The sequence below is a fragment of the Pseudophryne corroboree genome, chromosome 3, assembly GCF_028390025.1.
Source record: "Pseudophryne corroboree isolate aPseCor3 chromosome 3, aPseCor3.hap2, whole genome shotgun sequence".
In the NCBI taxonomy this organism is placed as follows: Eukaryota; Metazoa; Chordata; class Amphibia; order Anura; family Myobatrachidae; genus Pseudophryne; species Pseudophryne corroboree.
The window spans coordinates 695467817-695491435 of NC_086446.1; the positions used below are offsets into that span (position 1 = coordinate 695467817).

A 23619-nucleotide genomic window follows, 5' to 3' on the forward strand; every position below is an offset into this window, starting at 1 on the left:
TATTGGGGTGGAGACCTTAAAAGTAGGTACAGTAACACGCGGTATCAGAAGTGTGTCTTCACGGACTCCCAAAATTATCTTGGCAAGTTTGCAGCAAGTTCTCGATCATCTATAATGAAGCTGTACATTCATACATTTCCCAGATTTAAACGATATATTCCTGCAGCACAGCTGTTATTCTGCTACATTCATAGAAGGCTTTTAAGTGCTGCTATTTATATTTAAATTCATTCAGAAATGTATTTCACAGCAGAAAGATCCACTTCTACATTAATAGCTATAAAAAATCTGAATCCTTAAAAGTATATTAGCCAAAAATATTTTAAGAAACATATCAAAAAGGGAGGAAAGTAATCGAGTAACATTATTAAATTATATTATATCATTCTAGTTTTATTTATTGTGTTCATTGTGTTTTCTGTAACAGCAGTAACATAACAAGTACATTTTTCTGTCTGCAGTAATTTGTACTATTACAATAGATTACATAAATGACCTGCTTTAGAGATGGACGTATGGTAGTTTGCAAAGCAATAACTAGACGTTTTGGTACCCTGAGCCACAAAAGAGAATTGGTGCCCCCTCCCTCCCATATTTAAAACAGGGACAGTGAGTACCAAAATATAGGGGGTGTAGCTTCATGTGGAAGGGTTATGGCCACAGAATAGTAGTAATTCACATTACACCATACAGTAGTGTCCGCTCATTACATTATACCACACAGTAGTACCCCTTATACATGTTACACCACACAGTAGTGCCCCTTATACACGTTACACCACACAGTAGAGACCCTTATACATGTTACACCACACAGTAGCACTCCTTATACACATTTACACTACACAGTAGAGCCCCTTATACACATTACACCACACAGTAGTACCCCTTATACATGTTACACCACACAGTAGTACCCCTTATACATGTTACACCACATGGTAGAGCCCCTAATACACAATGCACCACACAGTAGAATCCCTTATACACGTTACACCACACAGTAAAGCCCTTTATACACGTTACACCACACAGTGGTACTTCCTATACATGTTACACCACACAGTAGAACTTCCTATACATGTTACACCACACAGTAGAGCCCCTTACACACATTTCAACACAAAGTAGTACTCATTATACACATTACACCATACAGTATAGTCCCTTATACACATTACAACACACAGTAATACTTCTTATCCACGTTACACCACACAGTAAAGCTCCTCATACATATTATGCCAGGTAGAGCACCATATACACATTATTTCCCTCATGTCATTTATGTCCCTCATATAATACACCATTAAGTATATCACATGAGGGTACAAATACTAACATGCAAAAGGCTAGTGGTGCATATCTAACAAAATGGGTAACACCAAACAATCACAAATAGATGGAAACACCATTGGAAGAGTCACATAAATACTGTAATCAGGCTAATCCTGATATAATAAGAATTATCACATTTTACACCCTAGCCAAATATATATATTTTATATTTAGAGCATATATAAGGATGCTCTGGTGAAGTGCAAATTATTACATACATACACATAAAAAAACTCCTATGAATAAAGAATATATTAAAAAGAAAAAATATATACACTGTGCTGTATTTTAATGCATTGACTAATATATAGATATGATTGACAGTATGTGGCCATTTGGGGACAGGGAGGAGTGGCGATGGCCTGCATTACCAAAACAAAGGCATGTTTCTGCCATTGTCGGGAATGGACGAGTCCAGGATCTCTGTGGGAAGATGGAGATGTCCTGGCCTTTTTGTTGGCTTTGCGGTTGACAGCTTGCGCAACCCCATGGATTACGCAACTGGCCATGTTGCAGCTGCAGTGTAATTATTTGCAAGATGTCTGCCTCTGTTCTGGAGTTCTGATTGGCCCCAGGTGATGGTAGAAGGCGGGGAGGGCTTAGCCTCCCAGCTGGTTATAGCTTCTGTCCTTCAGAAGTCAACTTTAGTTGTTTACTTCTTGCTAGCCATTTGTGCCTAGCTACTTGTCCCTGCTTGTTGGAATCCCTGTCTGCACTTTGCAGGTGAGAGGGCTTGTGTCTCATCACAGCTGCCCACATTTCTGTGTAGTCAACTTCCTTAAAGAGAGAGGAAAACAAGACCTGCACATTCTGCACCTGAAGTAGTAATTTGGAGCTCTGGATTGCACAGCCCCAGGGGGAACAATAGAAGTCTGGGTTTTCAAGCTCACCCAGAGCCAGCAGGAAGTCAGAAGCAGGAGAAGGGTTTAAAACTCCCAAATACCCACTGTGCATTGCACTGATGTACGTTAGGGGCCAGTGAGTATGATGCAGGGGAGCAGTATGAGTTACCGTTGCATGGGATCCCGGCGCTGGAAATACCGACGCTGGGATCCCGATTTTAACGAAGCCAACAGCGGTGAGTAAGGGGTGTTCTCCCCAACCCCCTAACCCTAAAGGTGCCCATGCACCTAAATATTTATCTTCCAATCTGTCTGGTTGGAACAAAAATCTGGTAATGGATGGGAGCAAATGACAGTTGACCATTTGCTCCCATCCATTACCAGATTTTCATTCCAACCAGCCAGACTGGAAGATAAATCTTTAGGTGTATGGGCACCTTTACCCTCCCTCTCCACAGCCTAACCCTAACCACCCCCCCTTGGGGCCTAAACACCAAACCTCCTGTCCCTGCTGCCTAAACCTAACTATACCCTCGCTGCCTAACCCTCCAAAGGGGGTGCCTAACCCTAACCAGCCAGGACGCAGCCTAACCCTAAAGCCCCAGGACAGAGCCTAACCCTAACCTTCCCCTCGCAGCCTAAACCTAACACCCCCCACCCCCCGCAGCTTACCTGCCTTGCGGTGCGGTCTCTTCTCATTTGGGATTCTGACTGTTTGTATTCCGGCGACGGGATGGTATACCCATTCTGAATGCTGGTGTCGGCATTCAGAATAGGGTCGGTATTCCGGCATCAGTATTCTGACTGACGTAATACCGACAGCCAGAATCCTTCTGCTTCCTGGATGCGGTATTATAGTGCCATAGACTGTGAACATTGGCTGTGCCAGGAGAGCATGGCGAATGGTGGCTGCAGGTCATTGCAGATGGATTGACTGATAAGCTAGAGGAGTGCTAGGACCTTTTATGTTTGTTTATTTTCTGTATGTACATCTGTGACCAGGCCCAAGGCTGTGTATGCTATAAACAATGTCTGATGCCAGTAAAGACACTGCGTTTCACAGTAAAATCTCCCTACCGAGTCCTTATTTCTAGTACCTATATATATATATATAGTCGAGCAAGGTTTTATATCTATGTACTGTATAAGGGTGAATGGAGGAGTGTCACCCAGACTTCATGAAGCTGCTGCCAAATATATGTAATATATGCTGTTTTTTCTAAAATGGATTGAGCACCTCATTAAGGAATATTAAACTCCTTATTTTTGCACTTTGAATATAAATGGGTGTGTTTGGTCATTATTTTTCAACAAGTTGCTTTTCTGCTGTTGGGGATGAATTGTCTATACAATATAAGTATAGTACAGTAGAGTTTGGCATTAGTGTATACAGCATCCCGGGTGCCCTTCACATTCAGTGTAATAATACTGGGGGAATGGCATCACTCATGGTCACTTCCAAAAGTAGCAGATCACCACACATGCGCAGTAGAGACCTGATCGCAGCGCAGCCAAATCGGCAGCGTGCTATCAACTCGGAATGACCCCCTATATCCCTTCTGGTGCAAAACACAGCTGCCAGGCTGTTAACCAACCAGCACCGTTCTGGCCACATAACACCCTGATAAATCTAAATATTTATCTTATTTAAAACCCTTTAAGAGGTCTAAGAACACTGTACGCTATTGACGTATGGAATACCGTAAGGGTACGCACGTTGCGTAACAATCGCTTAGCCGTGGTCGAGACGCTCGAACGTCACGTTCGCTCACGGCCAAGAGATCACAGGCAGGCACGCTATTGGCTGCCGACTAACGTAATGGTTCGCTATAATGTAGCGGACGCTCGGGACCACGAGGAGATCACCAGCGGCGCAGACGCTCACAATGTTAAACCTTTATCTCTAAACCATAAACAATGTAATATGCAGTAAAACCTTAGTGTATAGATAGGGTGTAGATGCAACACAGTGTAACCTTATTAACTTAAAAGCTGTTCGAGCGTCACCGACGCTCTGAGAATACTTAACACTATAAGAAATACACAACTACCTGGCTTAGGGTCTAACGCCTTATATGAATGTTATACTTGCAAAAAGAATAATACAGTACAAGTCATACACTACAATATAACATAGACTAACTAACCAGATAACTACACAGGAAATACAATACAATACTATTACGTTTAAGGGAATACGAGAGAGAAATAGGAGGAGAGAGAGAGAGAGATAGAGAGAGAGAGATAGAGAGATATGGCTCACAATAACAAGAAAGACAATATGATTGCGGAGAAAAACTTACGCACAAGGGGAACGATCGCATGCGCCTCGATATCCAGCTCCCGATTATCAGCAATGAGAACCGTTGAAGAGAGTGAGCTGGATATGATCGGCTTGTCTATTTATGCCCCACACACAATACAATTCAATGGTCCCTACAATCTCATTGTTCATTGGACACAGGAATTCGTCTGCGCACTAAAACAAAAGGTCATAGGTTGATTCATACAGGTGGGCTGTGACAATTTCCAACTGCTCAGGTGGGTGGGAAACTAGGTTTCCTGCCGCATGGATAAGTAAGTGCAAATAATAGTAAATGGACATAAACTTCTTATGTCCATAACTATTCGCACGAGCGATTAATTCGCTTCAAACCAACACCGGAATATTGCTAATTAAATACTCTTCCGATGGATACTAAACACCACTATATGACCCCTGTCTGACCCTTCGTATCAAACAAAGAGGGATCTCTCTGTCCATGAACATGCTATATTAACTAAACTTTCAGAATCTATCAAAGGGACCATGATCTACAAAATACATTATATGGTTAAAATATGTAACGATTGAGTCGCACGCTACGCACACATAAACTCTACCGTAAATGCACATCCCGTGCGCCTGCGGGTGCACGTAACAGCGGGTATGCGCACGCACGGGAGAGCGTACGCATGCGCAGAGCGGACATGTTTGAGGTGCAAATATGGCAGTGTGCATCGTGATATTTTTCTGACTTTGACAGTCCACCCTTTGGCAGTCAACAATAACTGCCACTTCCTAAAACATTTCAAAAAGAGAAAAATATATGTCAGGTGTAAATACATTTCTATGGTTGGGTAGGGGAGGAGAGGAGAAGGTAGGAAAAGGGTATGACCTAGTGAGATAGCAGAAGCATGTGTGTATGAATCCATGTTTGGGGGGTCATGTATCATCGTGCCGTACGTGTTGTAAATCAAGCTTCGAGGTATTGCGAAGTATACATTTGAATTCCTTCTTATCCCGCGGTACGGGTCTGTGGATGGGCTGTCAAACTTTACCGAGCTCTTTTCGGCTGTGGTTGTAACAAAATGGGGAAGCACATTTTAGTTGATGATACATGAATGGGGGAATATGTGATTGCTGATATCTGTGCCTGTATTCCCTATCGACTATGTGTGTCATTACCTGAAGGTTGTAGAGATGAAGATAAGACACAATTATGGTAAATGCAGTGGTATTCTATGTCAGGTTAATGAACATTTGTCGGTTGAAGTCTTGTTCGGTGTCTGTTGAATGCAGTCTTCTTTGGGCTTTTGCCAATAGGTGTGAGCAAAAGCTTTGTCAATGTCCATAGACTTACAAAAGTGTTGGGCTAGCGTAATTTTACATTTTCTAGGGAAACTGGGGGTCTATGGCATAGTTCATCAAATATCTGTGTATAAGGTTGTCAAAACTTCTTCTTTAATCCATCAGTTGTCTGTATACAGGATCATCAAATTCCTCGTCCTGGTGGGTCTTTTTACCTTGGAGAAAACAGAAAAACAGGTGAAAGAAACGGACCGTATAATCGCATTTTCATCACATCATTGTTTCTACCGTTGGGTCATAAATCAAATCCATTGGAATTATAATTTCCTCACTCCTTAAACTCATTACCCTAGTACTTCGTTTGCACTTCATTAAAGCCTGACCGCATCTAAATATCAAGCCAATCGTTATGACAACACCTAAGATACATAGGAGAAACTTCCCTACATCCATTGTGACTCCTTGAGCCCATTCTCCTAAACCAGAGAACCAATTTCGCGGGTTCAACCATGACACCCAACCAGTCAGCTCATTACCCACAGCAGCAAGAGTGAGATTGTGTCTCCTGCGAAATTCCCATTTTAATTGGAGAATATCGTCCATCTTTTGGTCTATGACCTCGACCGGGTCCTCGTTACTATTCGTTATATATGTGCAGCATTTCACGCCGTACTGCGTTGCCAGTGTGACACAATATCCACCTGTCACTGCCGTGAGATAATTAAGAACCATCCTATGCTGAACCAGTTCTGTTTTATAAGCTTGAAGTTCCCTTCCAGTATACCTAAAAGTGTCGTCATACATTTCAGTGATATTGTCTAATAAATTTGCAAGCGCAGATATGTATTTATAATTCAACACTCCTCTGGCGGTGCGAGTGAAATCTAACGCGATTAGAAACTGAATCCCGGTGGATTCATGGATCATGTCAGAGGCCGGATGCTCTGTTCTTTCTATCAGGTGCCGTTTAACTACGTGCTCGTAATGAGTATGAGTATAAGGAGCTTGGGCAACACGATGTATATCTTTCATTTTGGCATGTGATACAGTCATTACCTCAGGCAGTACTTTTCCAATATAACACAATCCTTCAGAGTTTGGGGCAAGCCACTTATACGCCTTCCTCCCGCATATGAAATATGCATCATCGGGGAGAACATATGGGACGGAGTAGGACATAACCATATTACACATCCTCCATGTGAAATCTCCTACCCCTAATTCTCCCATCTGTCTGGTACATGTATCAGTTTGTACGATATGTGCACAGTATCCTGGTGATACCTCTCCAACTCTCGTAATCCTACTTCCTAGGGTATACCTATATCGGAAAGATTTTTCTCTACTGGCTATGTGGCGTATAAGCTCTGTATCTGTAGGCATTCTATCTGCTCGATATGAAAAGGTCATGGTTTGGTTACTCCATGACACTTCCCAATTTCCCGGCTTTCGGGGATTGGAAATGTTAAAACATATTAGGGATCTATCCACATGATATTGGTGGAGCTTCAAACTAGGAGGACTGGAGATATTAAACCTCCTGTCCACCGGTCTCCCACCCTTTAGCTCAAGTACCTCCCCTACCGTTAAAGGAAATGGTACTAGTCCTGATTTGCTATGACCTTGAGGTACTTGAGAGCATACCCAACAATCTGTTTGATTTAACACACTACCCACTAAGGAGTGATAGTCACTCAATGGATGCCGGTCCATGTGGATATTAAAACTGGATTGGCATTTCTTAATGCACCCATCCTCAACTACGTTGTCACAGAGCCTACAGATACAGTTTTCTTCAGCTAACAATCCTTCACAATTCCTTCTATTGTCAATACTATCGGATCGTTTTCTGATACTCGCCTTTACTTGTTGATTAAGTTGTTCTTGGAAAACTACGCCTCCATCTTTGTCATCAGAACCCATTCCAGAACCTCTCTCGACCTCCATGGTACTCTCGCCGGAACAGACTGCTCTGGTCAACATCATGGTCAACAGGAAAATCCGGATCACAGTCTCTTGGGGCAAGTCCATCTTATAGGAGGAAACGGAGAAGAATGAGAAGGGGGGAAAATAATTTGAGGGAGAGGGGATGGGAAGTGGAGAAAAACAATAAAAGGGAACAGGGAATCGACAACTGATTTTGATCTTGTGATTTCCAATGCTCAGGTGCCGCCTCAGTCCTCCTGGAACAGACACTCCAGTGATACAACTTCCTCTACCGTCTGTTCCTTATCACGGGACCTCTCTGGATCAGCAACCTTCTTACAATGGGACGAATGAACCCAAGTCTCTCTCTCGGCAACCTTCAATGCTGTAGTGCTAGACAATAAGACTTGGTATGGTCCTTCCCATCTGTCAATAAGGCAACCTGAGCGTAGAAAATTCCGTATCATTACATAATCCCCAGGTTCAATGTCATGACAATTACTATCTGGTAAATCAGGAATCACCAACTTCAAATTATCATTTTGATTCCTTAGCTGTTTACTCATGTTGATCAGGTACTTTACAGTCACTTCATTGTTACACTTCAAATCATCCTGAGGGTTAATCATAACATGCGGTTGTCGACCAAACAAGATTTCAAAGGGAGACAGATTAAGAGGGGACCTGGGAGTGGTTCTGATGCTGTATAGTACAATGGGTAAAGCTTCTGGCCATGTCAATCCTGTCTCTGCCATAACTTTGCTCAGTTTATTTTTAATAGTGCTGTTCACTCTTTCTACCTTCGCACTCGCCTGTGGACGGTATGGAGTGTGCAGCTTGCTATCAATTCCCATCAACTTACACATTCTTTGAAAGACATCACCTGTAAAATGGGTACCCCTATCACTTTCGATTATTCTAGGGATACCATATCTACATACAAATTCCTGCATAATTTTCTTAGCAGTAAACATAGCGGTATTTGTGGCCGCCGGAAATGCTTCGACCCAATTTGAGAACACATCTATACAAACAAGTACATATTTCAAATTTCGACAAGGGGGTAATTGAATAAAATCAATCTGTATTACCTGAAAAGGGCCGCCTGTCGGTGGGATATGAGATGGTTCTGTTGGTATTGCCTTTCCGATATTCTTTCTCAAGCAGGTAAGGCATGACATTGCTCTCTTACTCGCATGAGATGAAAATCCTGGGGCGCACCAATATGCTCTTACCAACTTGCACATTCCCTCCTTGCCCAGATGAGTCAGCCCGTGTGCTGCCTCAGCTAAACATGGAAGATATGCTCTGGGGGCCACTGGTTTACCTTGTCCATCCGTCCAGAGTCCTGAGGACTCCTGGCCATATCCCTTTGCCTTCCAGACTGCCTTTTCCTGTGTGGAACACAAATTTTGCATTTCACACAACTTTTGTGTGTTGATGGTATTAAATACCATCAATTGTGTGGTGTCTGTCTGTCTGGGGGTACCAGCTGCTAACTTAGCTGCTTCGTCTGCTCGGCTGTTACCAAGTGATACTGGGTCCTGGCTATATGTGTGTGCTTTACACTTGATAACAGCCACTCTGTCGGGTTCCTGTATCGCTGTTAGAAGCCTTTTGATGTGAGCTGCATGCGCTACCGGTGTACCAGCTGCCGTCATGAAGTTTCTGAGGCGCCATAGGGCTCCGAAATCATGGACTACCCCGAATGCGTATCTAGAGTCGGTGTAGATATTGGCTGATTTGCCCTTAGCCAATTCACATGCTCTGGTTAGGGCGACCAGTTCAGCAACCTGGGCTGAGTGAGGTGGGCCTAGCGGTTCAGCTTCTATGGTGCCTTGGTCATCTACGACTGCGTATCCAGTACACAAGTCTCCCGAGTTTGACTGTCTGTGACAACTACCATCCGTGTAGAAGGTTAGATCTACATCTTCCAGTGGGTTGTCACTGATGTCAGGCCTTGCGGTAAAATTTTGGGTAAAAAATTCCATACAATCATGTGTGTCCTCCTTTGTATTAAATCCTCCTTCCCCACCACTCTCATCCTCCACCCTTTGTGCCTGTCCAGGCACACCTGGGAGATATGTTGCAGGATTTAATGCACTGCATCTCCTTATGGTGATGTTTACGGGGGCCATTAGTGCCAATTCCCATCTTGTAAACCGCGCTGATGAGACGTGCCTGGTTTGGGCAGAATTTAGCAAGGCTGACACTGCATGTGGTGTATGAATTGTGAGGTTGTGCCCTAGCACTACATCTTCGCTTTTCGTTACTAGCAATGCTATCGCAGCAACGCTTCGCAAGCTTGTGGGGAGGGATCGCGCTACCGTATCTAGTTGAGCGCTGTAGTATGCTACTGGCCTGCTGGCATCACCGTGCTTTTGGGTTAGGACGCCTGCCACGCAACCAGCACTTTCTGTTCCGTACAGCTCAAAGGGTTTCCCATAGTCTGGCATACCTAATGCTGGCGCTTGCGTTAGGCACTGTTTAAGTCTCTCAAATGCCATCTCGGACTCGTCTGTGTGCGAAATCCGATCAGGTTTGTTTGAGGAAACCATCTCCTGCAAAGGTAATGCCAGAATGGAAAATCCTGGGATCCAGTTACGGCAATACCCACACATTCCTAAAAACGTTCTGATCTGTTGCTGGGTTTGAGGCAGAGTCATGTCTCTAATTGCTTGAATTCTATCAGCGGTCAGGTGTCTCAGTCCTTTTGTTAGACAGTGTCCCAAATATTTTACTTTAGTTTGGCATAATTGTAACTTGTCTTTGGAAACCTTGTGTCCTGTGTCTGAAAGATGAAACAGGAGCTGTTTCGTATCCTTCAGGGATGCTTCCAATGAATCTGAACACAGTAGTAAATCATCCACGTACTGTATCAATACTGATCCACTCCCTGGTTGGAAAGACTGTAAACAATCATGTAAAGCCTGAGAAAATATACTTGGACTGTCTATGAAACCTTGTGGTAATCGAGTCCATGTGTATTGGACTCCTCTGTATGTAAATGCAAACAAATATTGGCTGTCAGGGTGCAGAGGTACCGAAAAGAAAGCGGAGCAGAGGTCAATAACAGTGAAAAATTTCGCAGTGGGAGGGATTTGCATAAGGATGACAGCTGGATTTGGCACTACGGGGAACTGACTCTCAACTATTTTGTTAATCCCCCTTAGATCCTGCACTAGCCGGTAACCCCTCCCCCCACTTTTTTTCACAGGGAAGATGGGACTATTGGCAGTGCTGGATGTTCTTACCAGAATGCCCTGTTGTAGCAAGCGCTCTATTACTGGGTAAACTCCTAACTCCACCTCTGGCTTCAGAGGGTACTGTGGGATTTTTGGAGCTATCCTACCATCTTTTACTTGTACAACTACCGGAGCTACGTTTGCCATTAATCCAGTGTCCTGTCCATCTTTAGTCCAAAGTGACTCTGGTATCTGGGATGTCATTTCTTCTACTTGGGATGGAGTCCTATTTGTCATAATGGTATGTGACATTAATTTTGATGGGGAGTCTAACATGTCTTGCACTTCCTGAGCGTGATTCTCAGGTATGTCCAAGAATACGCCTTCAGGAGTACAATAAATGACGCACCCCATTTTACACAATAAATCTCTTCCCAGGAGATTAGTCGGTGCCGATGCAGCCAGCAAAAAGGAATGCTTGGTATGTAAAGGCCCTATTGTAATCTCGGCTGGTTTGCTAACAGGGTAATGCTGGACTACTCCCGTTACTCCCATGGCTGGAATTGTCTTACCAGTGGTTCTCATGCCCACTGTCGAATTTATCACTGATTTGGCCGCCCCCGTATCTACAAGAAAGTTTAATGTTTTACCAGCTACATTAATTGCAATTTCAGGTTCACTTCCAAGACTTGCAATCAATTTTACTGGCTGCAGATTACAGGTATGGCCACACCCCTATTGGGTATGGTGACCTCCCTGAATCCCGCTGGCAGCAACTACTTGTGAAGGGGTTAAATGGGAACTACCAGAGGCTTGCCAGTCTCTGTTCGGGGGGTATCTTTTTGTTTCCCCTGCATGTGGCTCATAACTCCGTTTCTGCGGACCCTGCTCCCAATGTCGTGTGTCGTGTCGTTGTCTAGGGGGTTGGTATGATCTCTGTGAATTTTTCACTTTACAATCTCGTGCTATGTGTCCCTGTTTAAGACAAGAATAACAAGTAACCACATTTGACTTACCCACAGGGTTTGGTGAATTATACAAAGGCTTCCTTGTGGTCAGGGCCTGTATACTTACGGCCATTAATTTATCACCTTGTTGTTCCCTGTGTCTGGTGATATTCCGGTCGTGATCAATAGCAGCCTCTCTCAAAGTAGCCACCGACAGACCTCGCCAACATGGTTGCGTGGTCTGCACCCTGGTCTTTAATGCCTCTTTTAAACCATCCATTAGTACAGATACTGCTACTTCTCGATGGTTTATGTTTGTTTTAATGTCCTCTATGCCTGTGTATTTTGCCATTTCTAGTAATGCCCTGTGAAAATATTCTGCAGCAGTTTCTGTCTCTTTTTGTTTAATGGAGAAAATCTTGTTCCATTTAACTACAGCTGGAAAATACTCTTTTAACTGTAAACTTATCCTTTTTACATTATCTTTGTTGTACACATCTGTAAGAGGTACATCCTGATCCAATCCACAGTCAGCTAAAAATTGAGCTGCGTCGACATTGGAGGGTAAACATGCCCTTAGCAATATCTGCCAGTCTTTGTTATTGGGCTCTAAAGTGTTCCCTAGGTCTCTGATGTATTTCTGGCTAGCAACTAAGTCTTTCCTAGGGTCAGGGAATTCAGACACTATGGTTCTTAATTCCATTCGGGAAAATGGGCTATACATGGCAATGTTCCTAATGGGAGTGACTCCTGTGGTGTCTGTTTTCCCATTTGGAACAGCTATCACCCTAACAGGATTAAGTCTAGCAACATCATTCTGTGTAGATTCTACAGCCTGTGGTGAAATGGTTTCAGCATAGTGTATGGTGCCGTACTTACCCGTAGATACGACCTCACCTGTCCCTCCGCTAGGGGCCTTTGTTACTAATCTTAAGGGTTGGGCCGTGCCTACTGTAGTTTCTGATATGGTGGCTGCTAGAGAGAGCGCTGATATTGTTGCCGATTCGTCCTCTTGATCACACTCCTGGGGAAAGTTCAAAACAGGGTACAACTTGCACGGGTTAATACTTGCATTGGTTAACTTATTAACATTTACACAGTTGCTAAGTGTTTGTTTGTTACACCCTAGTGCGTCATTCTCCGCAACCAATTTCTCTCCTGATATGTATGGTGGTGGCGGGGCCGTGGCTATAAATTTCTTGATAGGATTAGATCCCGCCGCCAGAGCAAATCCTCTCTGTATTTCACCCTCCTGTTGCCATAACTGCAAATAATCATAATGTTGGATTCGTCTCTTTGTTGATTTAATGAGACATATCCTCCTCCTTAAATTTTGTAACACTTCTGGGCTAAAGCTACCTACTCTTGGGAATTTCTCCCCGTCATGCATTGTCATTCTTTCCCATTCATCACATAAAACCTCTGTGTGTGTGAACCATATTTTTCACACATTACGTACCTTGCCGACCCGACTGGTCGGTTCACTGAATCAACCCGAACCGAGGTTGATCGCCCCCTTCCTGAACAATTGGCCCCCGGTTTACCGAGTACCCCACTCACTCGCCCACGCCGACCAATACGACCTACACACTGCCTTAGTGCTGGCGTACTCGACCCAGGGCCCCTAGGAACCTCTATTTACTGGAACATGTGAGTGTGTTCCGCAGAGCATTGACCCTTTCCAGTAACTATTGGTTGTTGGACAATTCCTGAGTGACCAGCGAACTTCCCTTTTGAAAATAAAAAATTACACAAATCACGTCAGAATGTACAAATAGTGTTTATGACCGGTTTCGTACACAAATGGTACTGGTCAGACTAACTAATGCACACAATTACGTGCGGTACAATCGTTCAGCACATAAGCAACTAATCTTATGTGCAGAGCGACCAGTGGAATCGAAAATTTCGGCTGCGAATTCCTTCAGCCAGAGCTTTATTGGCCTATATGGGTTCCGCACCAACCCCCTGGGTTGTGCTACTTATCTCTATCTATAGCGGACTTCTTTGTCTGCTGTACCTGGACCTCCTGGTCTGTTCTGGACCTCCTGGTCTGTGCTACAGTATGACCTCCTGGTCTGCTATACTCTACTGCTCAAATTTTATATTTAACAAGGGATGCCTCCCTAGCCACCATGTACGACACTTACATGCATGTACCTCTGCGAGAACTCGACTTCTTGTGGTTCAACCTTGAAAATTGTATAAACTTATATATACAAAACACTCACTCATCACATGTACACTTTTGTTTCTATTTCTATTTCTGCGCAGAAATTTTCTTTAAACCAGATGTGTTGTGAATTTGGAGAAGGATCTGTTAGTCTAAATTTCGAACACTAAAATAAACTTGCGCTATTTATCGCATTGCCACCTTTTCGCCTGGTAAAAATATAACACTAGCGTGTGATTTGAGTTACGTGGGCGTACCCGGACGCTCCGTTGCGTAATTTACGCTGCGTGCGTCGGCCTTTGCGTACGCGAGTCTCAGCCCTTTGTTAGAGACACGTGTACACAAAGCCAATGTCCACCGTAACACAACTAACACGTTTATCAATGTAGATGATCCTCGATCATCTACCGAACCCCACACCAATCTCTCCTTGTACCTTTAGGTAGAGCTGCGTGTGTGCTTTACACTTTATCCTTTAATATATTACTTTTACACTTTAACTATGAAATAGCGACAAATCTCTCTTAGCACGTTTATCAATTATAAAATGGCAAACAGGAGAGTGATATGAAAATACACGAATGAAAAAGAAATGCAGATATGTGCGTGCGTACGCAAGACAGAAATAAACAGTTTTAAAAGACACTAGCGTGTTGTTCTTACCTCCGGTTCCGGATTCCCTCAGCACCCTTTACTAAGCGAAGCAGACGCTTATCCAGACAGCACTACGAGGAATATGATCTCCCGCCCTTTGTTGATGGATAATGTCTGCTGAAATTACCTAGCAGAGATATGTGAAGGACTGGACGAGCCGCCAATTGATAAATCTAAATATTTATCTTATTTAAAACCCTTTAAGAGGTCTAAGAACACTGTACGCTATTGACGTATGGAATACCGTAAGGGTACGCACATTGCGTAACAATCGCTTAGCCGTGGTCGAGACGCTCGAACGTCACGTTTGCTCACGGCCAAGAGATCACAGGAAGGCACGCTATTGGCTGCCGACTAACGTAATGGTTCGCTATAACGTAGCGGACGCTCGGGACCACGAGGAGATCACCAGCGCCGCAGACGCTCACAATGTTAAACCTTTATCTCTAAACCATAAACAATGTAATATGCAGTAAAACCTTAGTGTAGAGATAGGGTGTAGATGCAACACAGTGTAACCTTATTAACTTAAAAGCTGTTCGAGCGTCACCGACGCTCTGAGAATACTTAACACTATAAGAAATACACAACTACCTGGCTTAGGGTCTAACGCCTTATATGAATGTTATACTTGCAAAAAGAATAATACAGTACAAGTCATACACTACAATATAACATAGACTAACTAACCAGATAACTACACAGGAAATACAATACAATACTATTACGTTTAAGGGAATACGAGAGAGAAATAGGAGGAGAGAGAGAGAGAGATAGAGAGAGAGAGATAGAGAGATATGGCTCACAATAACAAGAAAGACAATATGATTGCGGAGAAAAACTTACGCACAAGGGGAACGATCGCATGCGCCTCGATATCCAGCTCCCGATTATCAGCAATGAGAACCGTTGAAGAAAGTGAGCTGGATATGATCGGCTTGTCTATTTATGCCCCACACACAATACAATTCAATGGTCCCTACAATCTCATTGTTCATTGGACACAGGAATTCGTCTTCGCACTAAAACAAAAGGTCATAGGTTGATTCATACAGGTGGGCTGTGACAATTTCCAACTGCTCAGGTGGGTGGGAAACTAGGTTTCCCGCCGCATGGATAAGTAAGTGCAAATAATAGTAAATGGACATAAACTTCTTATGTCCATAACTATTCGCACGAGCGATTAATTTGCTTCAAACCAACACCGGAATATTGCTAATTAAATACTCTTCCGATGGATACTAAACACCACTATATGACCCCTGTCTGACCCTTCGTATCAAACAAAGAGGGATCTCTCTGTCCATGAACATGCTATATTAACTAAACTTTCAGAATCTATCAAAGGGACCATGATCTACAAAATACATTATATGGTTAAAATATGTAACGATTGAGTCGCACGCTACGCACACATAAACTCTACCGTAAATGCACATCCCGTGCGCCTGCGGGTGCACGTAACAGCGGGTATGCGCACGCACGGGAGAGCGTACGCATGCGCAGAGCGGACATGTATGAGGTGCAAATATGGCAGTGTGCATCGTGATATTTTTCTGACTTTGACAACCCATACTCTACTCCCTTCACTGGCTGCCTGTAAGATGGCGAATCATCTTCAAGATTGGCTTACTGAGTTTCAAAGCACTACATGACCAGGGCCCAAGGTACCTGAAGCAGCTTCTGATCCCATACTGCCCCACTCAATTACTGCGATCTGTAGATGAAGGACTTTGGGGAAGCATTTTAGTTTTGGTTTTCTAGCATTTTAGAGATACATTAGAAGCATAGTCCTCAGTCTGTCTACATAAACGTTTCAAACATTTCAGCCAGAAACATTGTAAAATTGTATTTATTGTTTTCCTCATTGTCTGTTTTTACGGAATTCTGTATTATTAAACAAACCTGCTATAAATATATCCATATAATGTAAAAGTACTAAGGGGGGTATTCAATTACCTCCGACAATTTTAGAGCTATTGAATTCACCCCCCCCTGCTTATTCAATTGCAGGCCGTTTTTGACCATTTTTAAGGCATTTTTTGCAAATGCCTTTTCACTTCTTTTTTTTAGCGAAAAAGCATTGGCAAAAAATGCCTCAAAATTAGCAAAAACGTGGGTCACTGATGTAGGTGCGAAAACACAAAGATTTGTCGATACACATCGTTTTTAGCTCGTGCTGAATTTTTCGTCTAGGTGATCCCTATTTGCCCTAGAAAATACTAGGCAAAAGACGGCCCTAATTGAACCCCCCCCCCCCCTCTAAATGGCCATGGTCCTGATTCAGAACTGTACGCTAATGCTGCCGCAATTGCAATGTTTGGCTCAGAAACTATGCGAAAATATGCTGATTGGACAGCAGCTGAGATTGCTGCAGAGATGCCCAGTGCTAAAAGTGGTCCTAGAAAGGTGGTGGAACTCACCCACCCCTTCCCCCAGCGCCCATGCAATAAAAGTATGGCCCAAAACAGGGGGCATGGTCTCAAAAAGAAAGAGGCGTGGTTACACAATAGTAATAATGCCCTCAGTAGTAGCACCCCTAATACACAATGCCCACAGCAGTAGCGCCCCTTATACAATGCCCACAGCAGTAGCACCCCTTATACAATGCCCACAGTAGTAGTGTTCCTTATGCAATGTCCACTGTACTGGTAGTGCCTACAGTGGTAGTGCCCTTATATAGAGCCCGTAGTAATGGTGCCCCTTATGCAATGCCCCCAGTAGTAGTGCCCCTTATGTCCCCAGGAGCGATGCCCCTTATGAAGTGCCCCCTTTACAATGCCCGCATTAGTAGTGCCCCCATTAGTAATGCCCTTAATGGTAATGACCCTGTGTAGTATTGCCCCCAGTAGTAATGTCGCCTGTAGTAATGCCCCCAGTCATTTAGCCCCCTGTAGTTTAGCCCCAGTAGTTATGCCCCCAGTAGTTTAGACCCCAGTGGTAATGCCCCTGCAGTTATGACCCCAGTAGTTTACCCTTCCCTTTAGTTTAGCTTCCCAGTGGTAATGCCTCCCGTAGTTTAGCCACTGTAGTTTAGTCCTCTTGTAGTTTGCCCCATGTAGTTTAACCCCCAGTGGTAATGCCCCCTGTAGTTTAGCCCCTGCAGTTATGCCCCCAGTAGTTTAGCCCCCAGTAGTAATGCCCCTAGTAGTTTAGCCCCATGTAGTTTGCCCCCAGTAGTTTAGCCCCTATAGTTATGCCCCCAGTAGTTTAGCCCTCAGTAGTAATGCCCCCCAGTAGTACTTCCCCCCTGTAGTAATGCCCCCACTAGTTTAACCCCTGTGGTTATGCCCCCAGTAGTAATGCCCCACTGTAGTAATGCCCCCAGTAGTTATGCCCCCCTGTAGTAATACCCCCAGTAGTTTAACCGGTGTAGTTATGCCCCCCTGTAGTAATGCCCCCAGAAGTAATGCCCCCAGTAGTAATGTGCCCCAGTAGTAATGCCCCCAGTAGTAATGTGACCCTGTAGTTTGCCCCCAGTAGTTAGCCCCCTTGTAGTTTGCCCCCAGTAGCTTGACCCTTGTAGTTTGCCCCCAGTAGCTTGACCCTTGTAGTTTGCCCCCAGTAGTTAGCCCCCCAGTAGCTTGCCCCTTGTAGTTTTCCCTCAGTAGTTTGCCACCAGTAGCTTGCCCCCTTGTAGTTTGCCCCCAGTAGCTTGCCCCTTGTAGTTTGCCCCCAGTAGCTAGCCCCCTTGTATTTAGCCCCCCAGTAGTTTGCCCCCTTGTAGTTTGCCCCCAGTAGATAGTCCCTCAGTAGCTTGCCCCCTTGTAGTTTGCCCCCAGTAGCTTATCCCACTTGTATTTAGCCCCCCAGTAGTTTGCCCACTTGTAGTTTGCCCCAGTAGATAGCCCCTCAGTAGTTTGCCCCTTTGTAGTTTGCCCCCAGTAGTTTGCCCCCTTGTATTTAGCTCCCCAGTAGTTTGCCCCCTTGTAGTTTGCCCCCAGTAGTTAGCCCCCCAGTAGTTTGCACCCTTGTAGTTTTCCCTCAGTAGCCTGCCCCCAGTAGCTTGCACCCTTGTAGTTTTCCCTCAGTAGCTTGCCCACAGTAGCCTGCCTCCTTGTAGTTTGCCCCCAGTAGTTTGCCCCCAGTAGTTTGCCCCCAGTAGCTTGCCCCTCAGTAGCTTGCCCCCCAGTAGCTTGCCCCCAGTAGATACACACACATATGTTAAAAAAAAAAAAACACCATACTCACCAAGCCCCCCTCCCACATCCGACCGCTGTGGTCCTTCTGGCGTCCGCTCTAGGGCACTATGAGAGAGAGGTTATGACGTCTCTCCCATAGCGTGCACTGACAGAGCTGGAAGCCGGAGCTCAGTAGTGAGCTCCTGCCTCTGGCTGCCGCTCTGGAGAGAGAGCTGGGTGCCCGCTGGTAACACAATCTCTGCGGGCGCCCGGCATCTCCATGCGGCGGCATACAGTGGGTTAGGTGAGCCGGAGGAGGTGGAACTGCGTTCCGTCTCCAAGTGGAACTGACGTAACGCAGTTCCGCCCCGTTCCGGCTCACTATATCCCCTGGAGACACCCACTGGAGCCTTCATAGCTCCGTCTATGGACACTGCACCTGAGATGCCGGAGACTAACTCCTGCTTACAGGATTGCAGTCAGTGGCTAATACACCCCCCTAAAGCAGTCACAACACATCTGTTTATTTGACACCACTCCCCATTCATTTCCACATAATGTTCGCTTCCTGACAATCATTTGACAATGAATCCTAATTGCATGCATAATTGCAAATCAGTTGCTGTGCATGTACATTGGGGAAGTGATGCATACGCAGTTTACCAATAATCGAACAATTGCATAAACAATGGCGTAGCGTACAACTGTGAATCAGGCCCCATGTCGTCCACTGGTGATAAATAAGAACCAGTGCATACAATATGTCTTCTAACATATCTCCCAAACAAGAGAATAGGGATGATAAGCTGCTAAATAATGTACACACATCTGTTGGAAAGCAAAACCAAGTCTCTTTACTAATAAATAAATTAGTGTTATTGCTATTGAGGAATAGTAATCGCATATAATTATTTTTACATGTTTTATAAATATTTACCACACAACCACCATGTTTTGTTCTCAAAAGAATCAGAAAGTTTAGTGCATTATATTAACCCATGTATAGCCATAGTTTTATCTCAGCCACAAGACACATCTTCTCATGCAGCATCCGTACTGCAACCAAAATTTTCCACTGTGATCATTATACAGTATATATATATATATATATATATATATATATATATATACATATACAAAATAAACAGGAATTAATGATTTATTAATGAATTAATTTTATATTTATTTGTACATTTTGAAACTCCAAAGTGCTCTCCGCTTGAATCACTACATTTGTCCAAATGTTTTTTCCATTGCTCAAAACATTTTTTAAACTCCTCTACGTTGATGCCTTTTAGTACTTTTGCGGTTTTTTGTTTCACTTCCTCAATATCATCAAAACTTTTTCCTTTAAGGTCTCTTTTGAACCAAGGAAATAAAAAAAAGTTGCACAGGGCAAGATCGGGTGAATATGGTGGGAGAGGCAAAGGTGTCATGTCATTTTTGGTGAAAAAATTGCTTAACACGTAGCGCTGTTTGGGCAGGTGCGTTGTCATCATGGAAGAACCAGTCTTCACAAATTGGGCCGTTTTTCCTCAAATCGTGACACAACGTTTTCAAAACTTCCCAATAAAAACTTTGGTTGACAGTTCTGGGGCACAAATTCTGAGTGTACAATCCCTCTCACTTCAAACAAACAAATGAGCATTGTTTTCACATTTGACTCCACTAAAAATAGGCGAAAGAGTGAATAACTTGTTGGAAAAAAAATCACTGCAGTCAAACGCTACCTTCCCTCACCCCGTCAGCAGGGATACTGGCTCAGAAGGGTTCCGCAAACATTTACCTAGCAGCGTAAGCCCGTACTACAAGCGCCCCACCCTCTAGATCATGAGTCCTATTTCTTTTGGGTACCCCCTCATATATATGTATGTGTGTGTGTGTATGTACGTACTGTGTGTGTGTGTGTGTGTGTGTGTGTGTGTGTGTGTGTGTGTGTGTGTGTGTGTGTGTGTGTGTGTGTGTGTGTGTGTGTGTGTGTGTCATCCAGACCACTTACAGCCATAACCTCAGACCAATATTATTCTACTCACAAAACATTTAGGTGTTGAGGTCTGTTTTTGGGTGCAACACACAGGCACATATGTAATGGACTTTACAAATGTATCTATCTATCTATCTATCTATCTATCTATCTATCTATCTATCTATCTATCTATCTATCTATCTATCTATCATAGCACCTTAGGGAAAATTTGCTTTAACAGATAATGTCCTTTCAGATGGAACAGACAAACACTGTATTCAGGACTTGTAAATAGCCTAAACATGGTGTTATGTATTCTAGAATGACATTCAACAAATGTTGGGTATTATTATGAAACATCTTCAGTGCATGGAGAAAATGAATATGTTGCTGCCAGTATCTAGAAATATCTGTGTTTTGATTGCAAAACAAATCTTATCAGTATAAAATACCTTCTGAAGCCCCCAGTGACGGTCACAATGGCATCTGGTACAAATCCCCAAATAATGTTCTTTACAAGGTTCTCAATGGCATCTGCTTCCATCTTTGATACATAGTCAGCTATGTCCTCATAGTAAAGCAATCCTGTAAGTCAATAATACACATTGCTGTTAGAGTGTACAAAGTACACATGTTAAAATCATTGCAAGGTACAATTATAATACACTGTAATGCAATATTTAAGTATTTCCAGACTGTAAGGGGTGTGTGGTAGGCAGATGAGGGCATTACTAGAGATGCTCAAACTATCCGAACCAGTGAATTGACCAGTTGTGACAAACACCATACTTGATAATATCTAAACTGATTTTATATTCAACCATCAGAGCAGATGCTTTAATAACTGTTAAGCTGTTTACTTAAATTCATTAGAACCATTACATAAAACATCCCATGTAAATTCCTAATATGGACCGGGACCCAGCATTAGTATGGTGATCAATAGGATCATCATCCATTAAGGGCAGCAGGTAGTTCAATAGCCAGGCCATACACTCCTCCATTTGTGGCAGAGAAATAGCAGGTGGATTAATTTATATACTGTAGCTACAGAATTACTTTGTTATTTTAAAAACAGCCTATTCAGTGTTTCTGGTCCACATACAGTACCTGCTAACACTCTAATCCCCCATCATTATGATTACCATACTAGACTGTATCAATAAAACACTAATACAAATACAAGTACTATAGTAAAGACAGGCTTTATACCTATACTTTATGTCTTTCCAACAGTGTTTCCTATGGTGTCTTTCCAGCCAATAGTGTTTTTAATGGTGTCTTTTCAGCCAATATCAGTAGTGTTTCCTATAGTGTCTTTCCAGCCAGAAGTATATCCTATAGTGTCTTCCAGCCAATAGTGTTTCCAAATGTGTCTTTCCATCCAATAGTGTTTCCTGTTGTGTAGTTTTTTCAGCCAATAGTGATTCCTATAGTGTCTTTCAAATGGTGTTATAGTGTTTTCAACTGTGATTTTCAAGCCGCACCACATGCCCTCTAACTTTGGTCTGTGGGAGGTCACATTTGGGGCATTATTTTTCTTTAAGGGATTGGGGGATTGTGCGGTCAGGTCAGTTTGGGCATACATAGTGTTTTTAATTTAATTTAGTAAAACAAGTAAATAGTTAAATACAGCTACTTCCATAGTGACTCTACTGTGGTGTAATGTGTATAAGGAGATCTACCATGGCATAACATGTATAAGGCACTACCATGGTGTAACGTGTATAAGGTAGGGATGGGCGGGTTCGGTTCTCTTAGAACCAAAGCAACCCTCCCCCCTTCCATGAACTTTGATATCTGAGCCCAGATCCGAGTCAGGCTCAGTTTTGCGCGCCTAACTCGGATCCTAAAATGAGGCAAAACATCATCATCCTGCTCTCGGATCTCGTGGGTTTCGGATTATATATATAGGATGGTGATCGACGCCATCTTCACTACAGACTTGGAGAGTGCACAGTAAGGATGTGTTATTTCTGTGCAGTGTGCTGTTAGGGAAGGAGCAAGCAGGGAGAGTGCAAAGCAGGGCAGGAGAGAGCAGAGGGGGGCAGGAGAGGGCAGAGAGGTTGTTTTGCAGGAGAGTTGAGTTGGGTGTGCTGTCACTGTGTTAGGGCTCTGCATAGTAGCATACTGTGACTGTGTATGTATACAACCAGGTGTTCTTTGTCTATAAGGTGCTGTGTACTGCTGTACAGTAATGCTATATATCAGCTGTGTGTGATCCAAAGCAAAAAATATATTGCTATTGGTGCGTCAGTCTGACTACTAGTACAGCGCCTGCCGTACACTACTGCTATATATCCTCTGTGTATGAGCCACACCAATAAATATATTTCTATTGGTGCATCACTCAGTGACGACTACCAGTACTGCTCTACACTACTGCTATATATTCTCTGTGTGTGATCTAGAGCAAAAAATATATTTCTATTGGTGCATCACTCAGTGACGACTACCAGTACTGCTCTACACTACTGCTATATATTTGTGTGTGATCCAAAGCAAAAAATATATTTCTATTGGTGCGTCATTCAGTGACAACTACCAGTACTGCTGTACACAACTGCTATATATTCTGTGTGTGATCTAGAGCAAAAAATATATTTCTATTGGTGCATCACTCAGTGACGACTACCAGTACTGCTCTACACTACTGCTATATATTTGTGTGTGATCCAAAGCAAAAAATATATTTCTATTGGTGCGTCATTCAGTGACAACTACCAGTACTGCTGTACACAACTGCTAGATATTCTCTGTGTGTGATCTAGAGCAAAAAATATATTTCTAGTGGTGCGTCACTCAGTGACTACTAGTACAGCGGCTGCCGTACACTATTGCTATATATCCTCTGTGTATGATCCAGAGCAAAAAATATATTTCTATTGGTGAGTCA

The 23619-nt window shown here is 43.4% G+C and overlaps 1 protein-coding gene across 1 annotated transcript in view; it reads right to left on the bottom strand.

The window, feature by feature from the left end:
* DNTT (DNA nucleotidylexotransferase) overlaps positions 1–23619 on the bottom strand; it is a 1050501-nt gene that overhangs the window by 562351 nt on the left and 464531 nt on the right. Inside the window, exon 7 of the mRNA XM_063962018.1 lies at positions 21176–21308. Coding sequence (XP_063818088.1) covers positions 21176–21308 — 133 coding nt within the window. The remainder of the gene's footprint in view (positions 1–21175; positions 21309–23619) is intronic.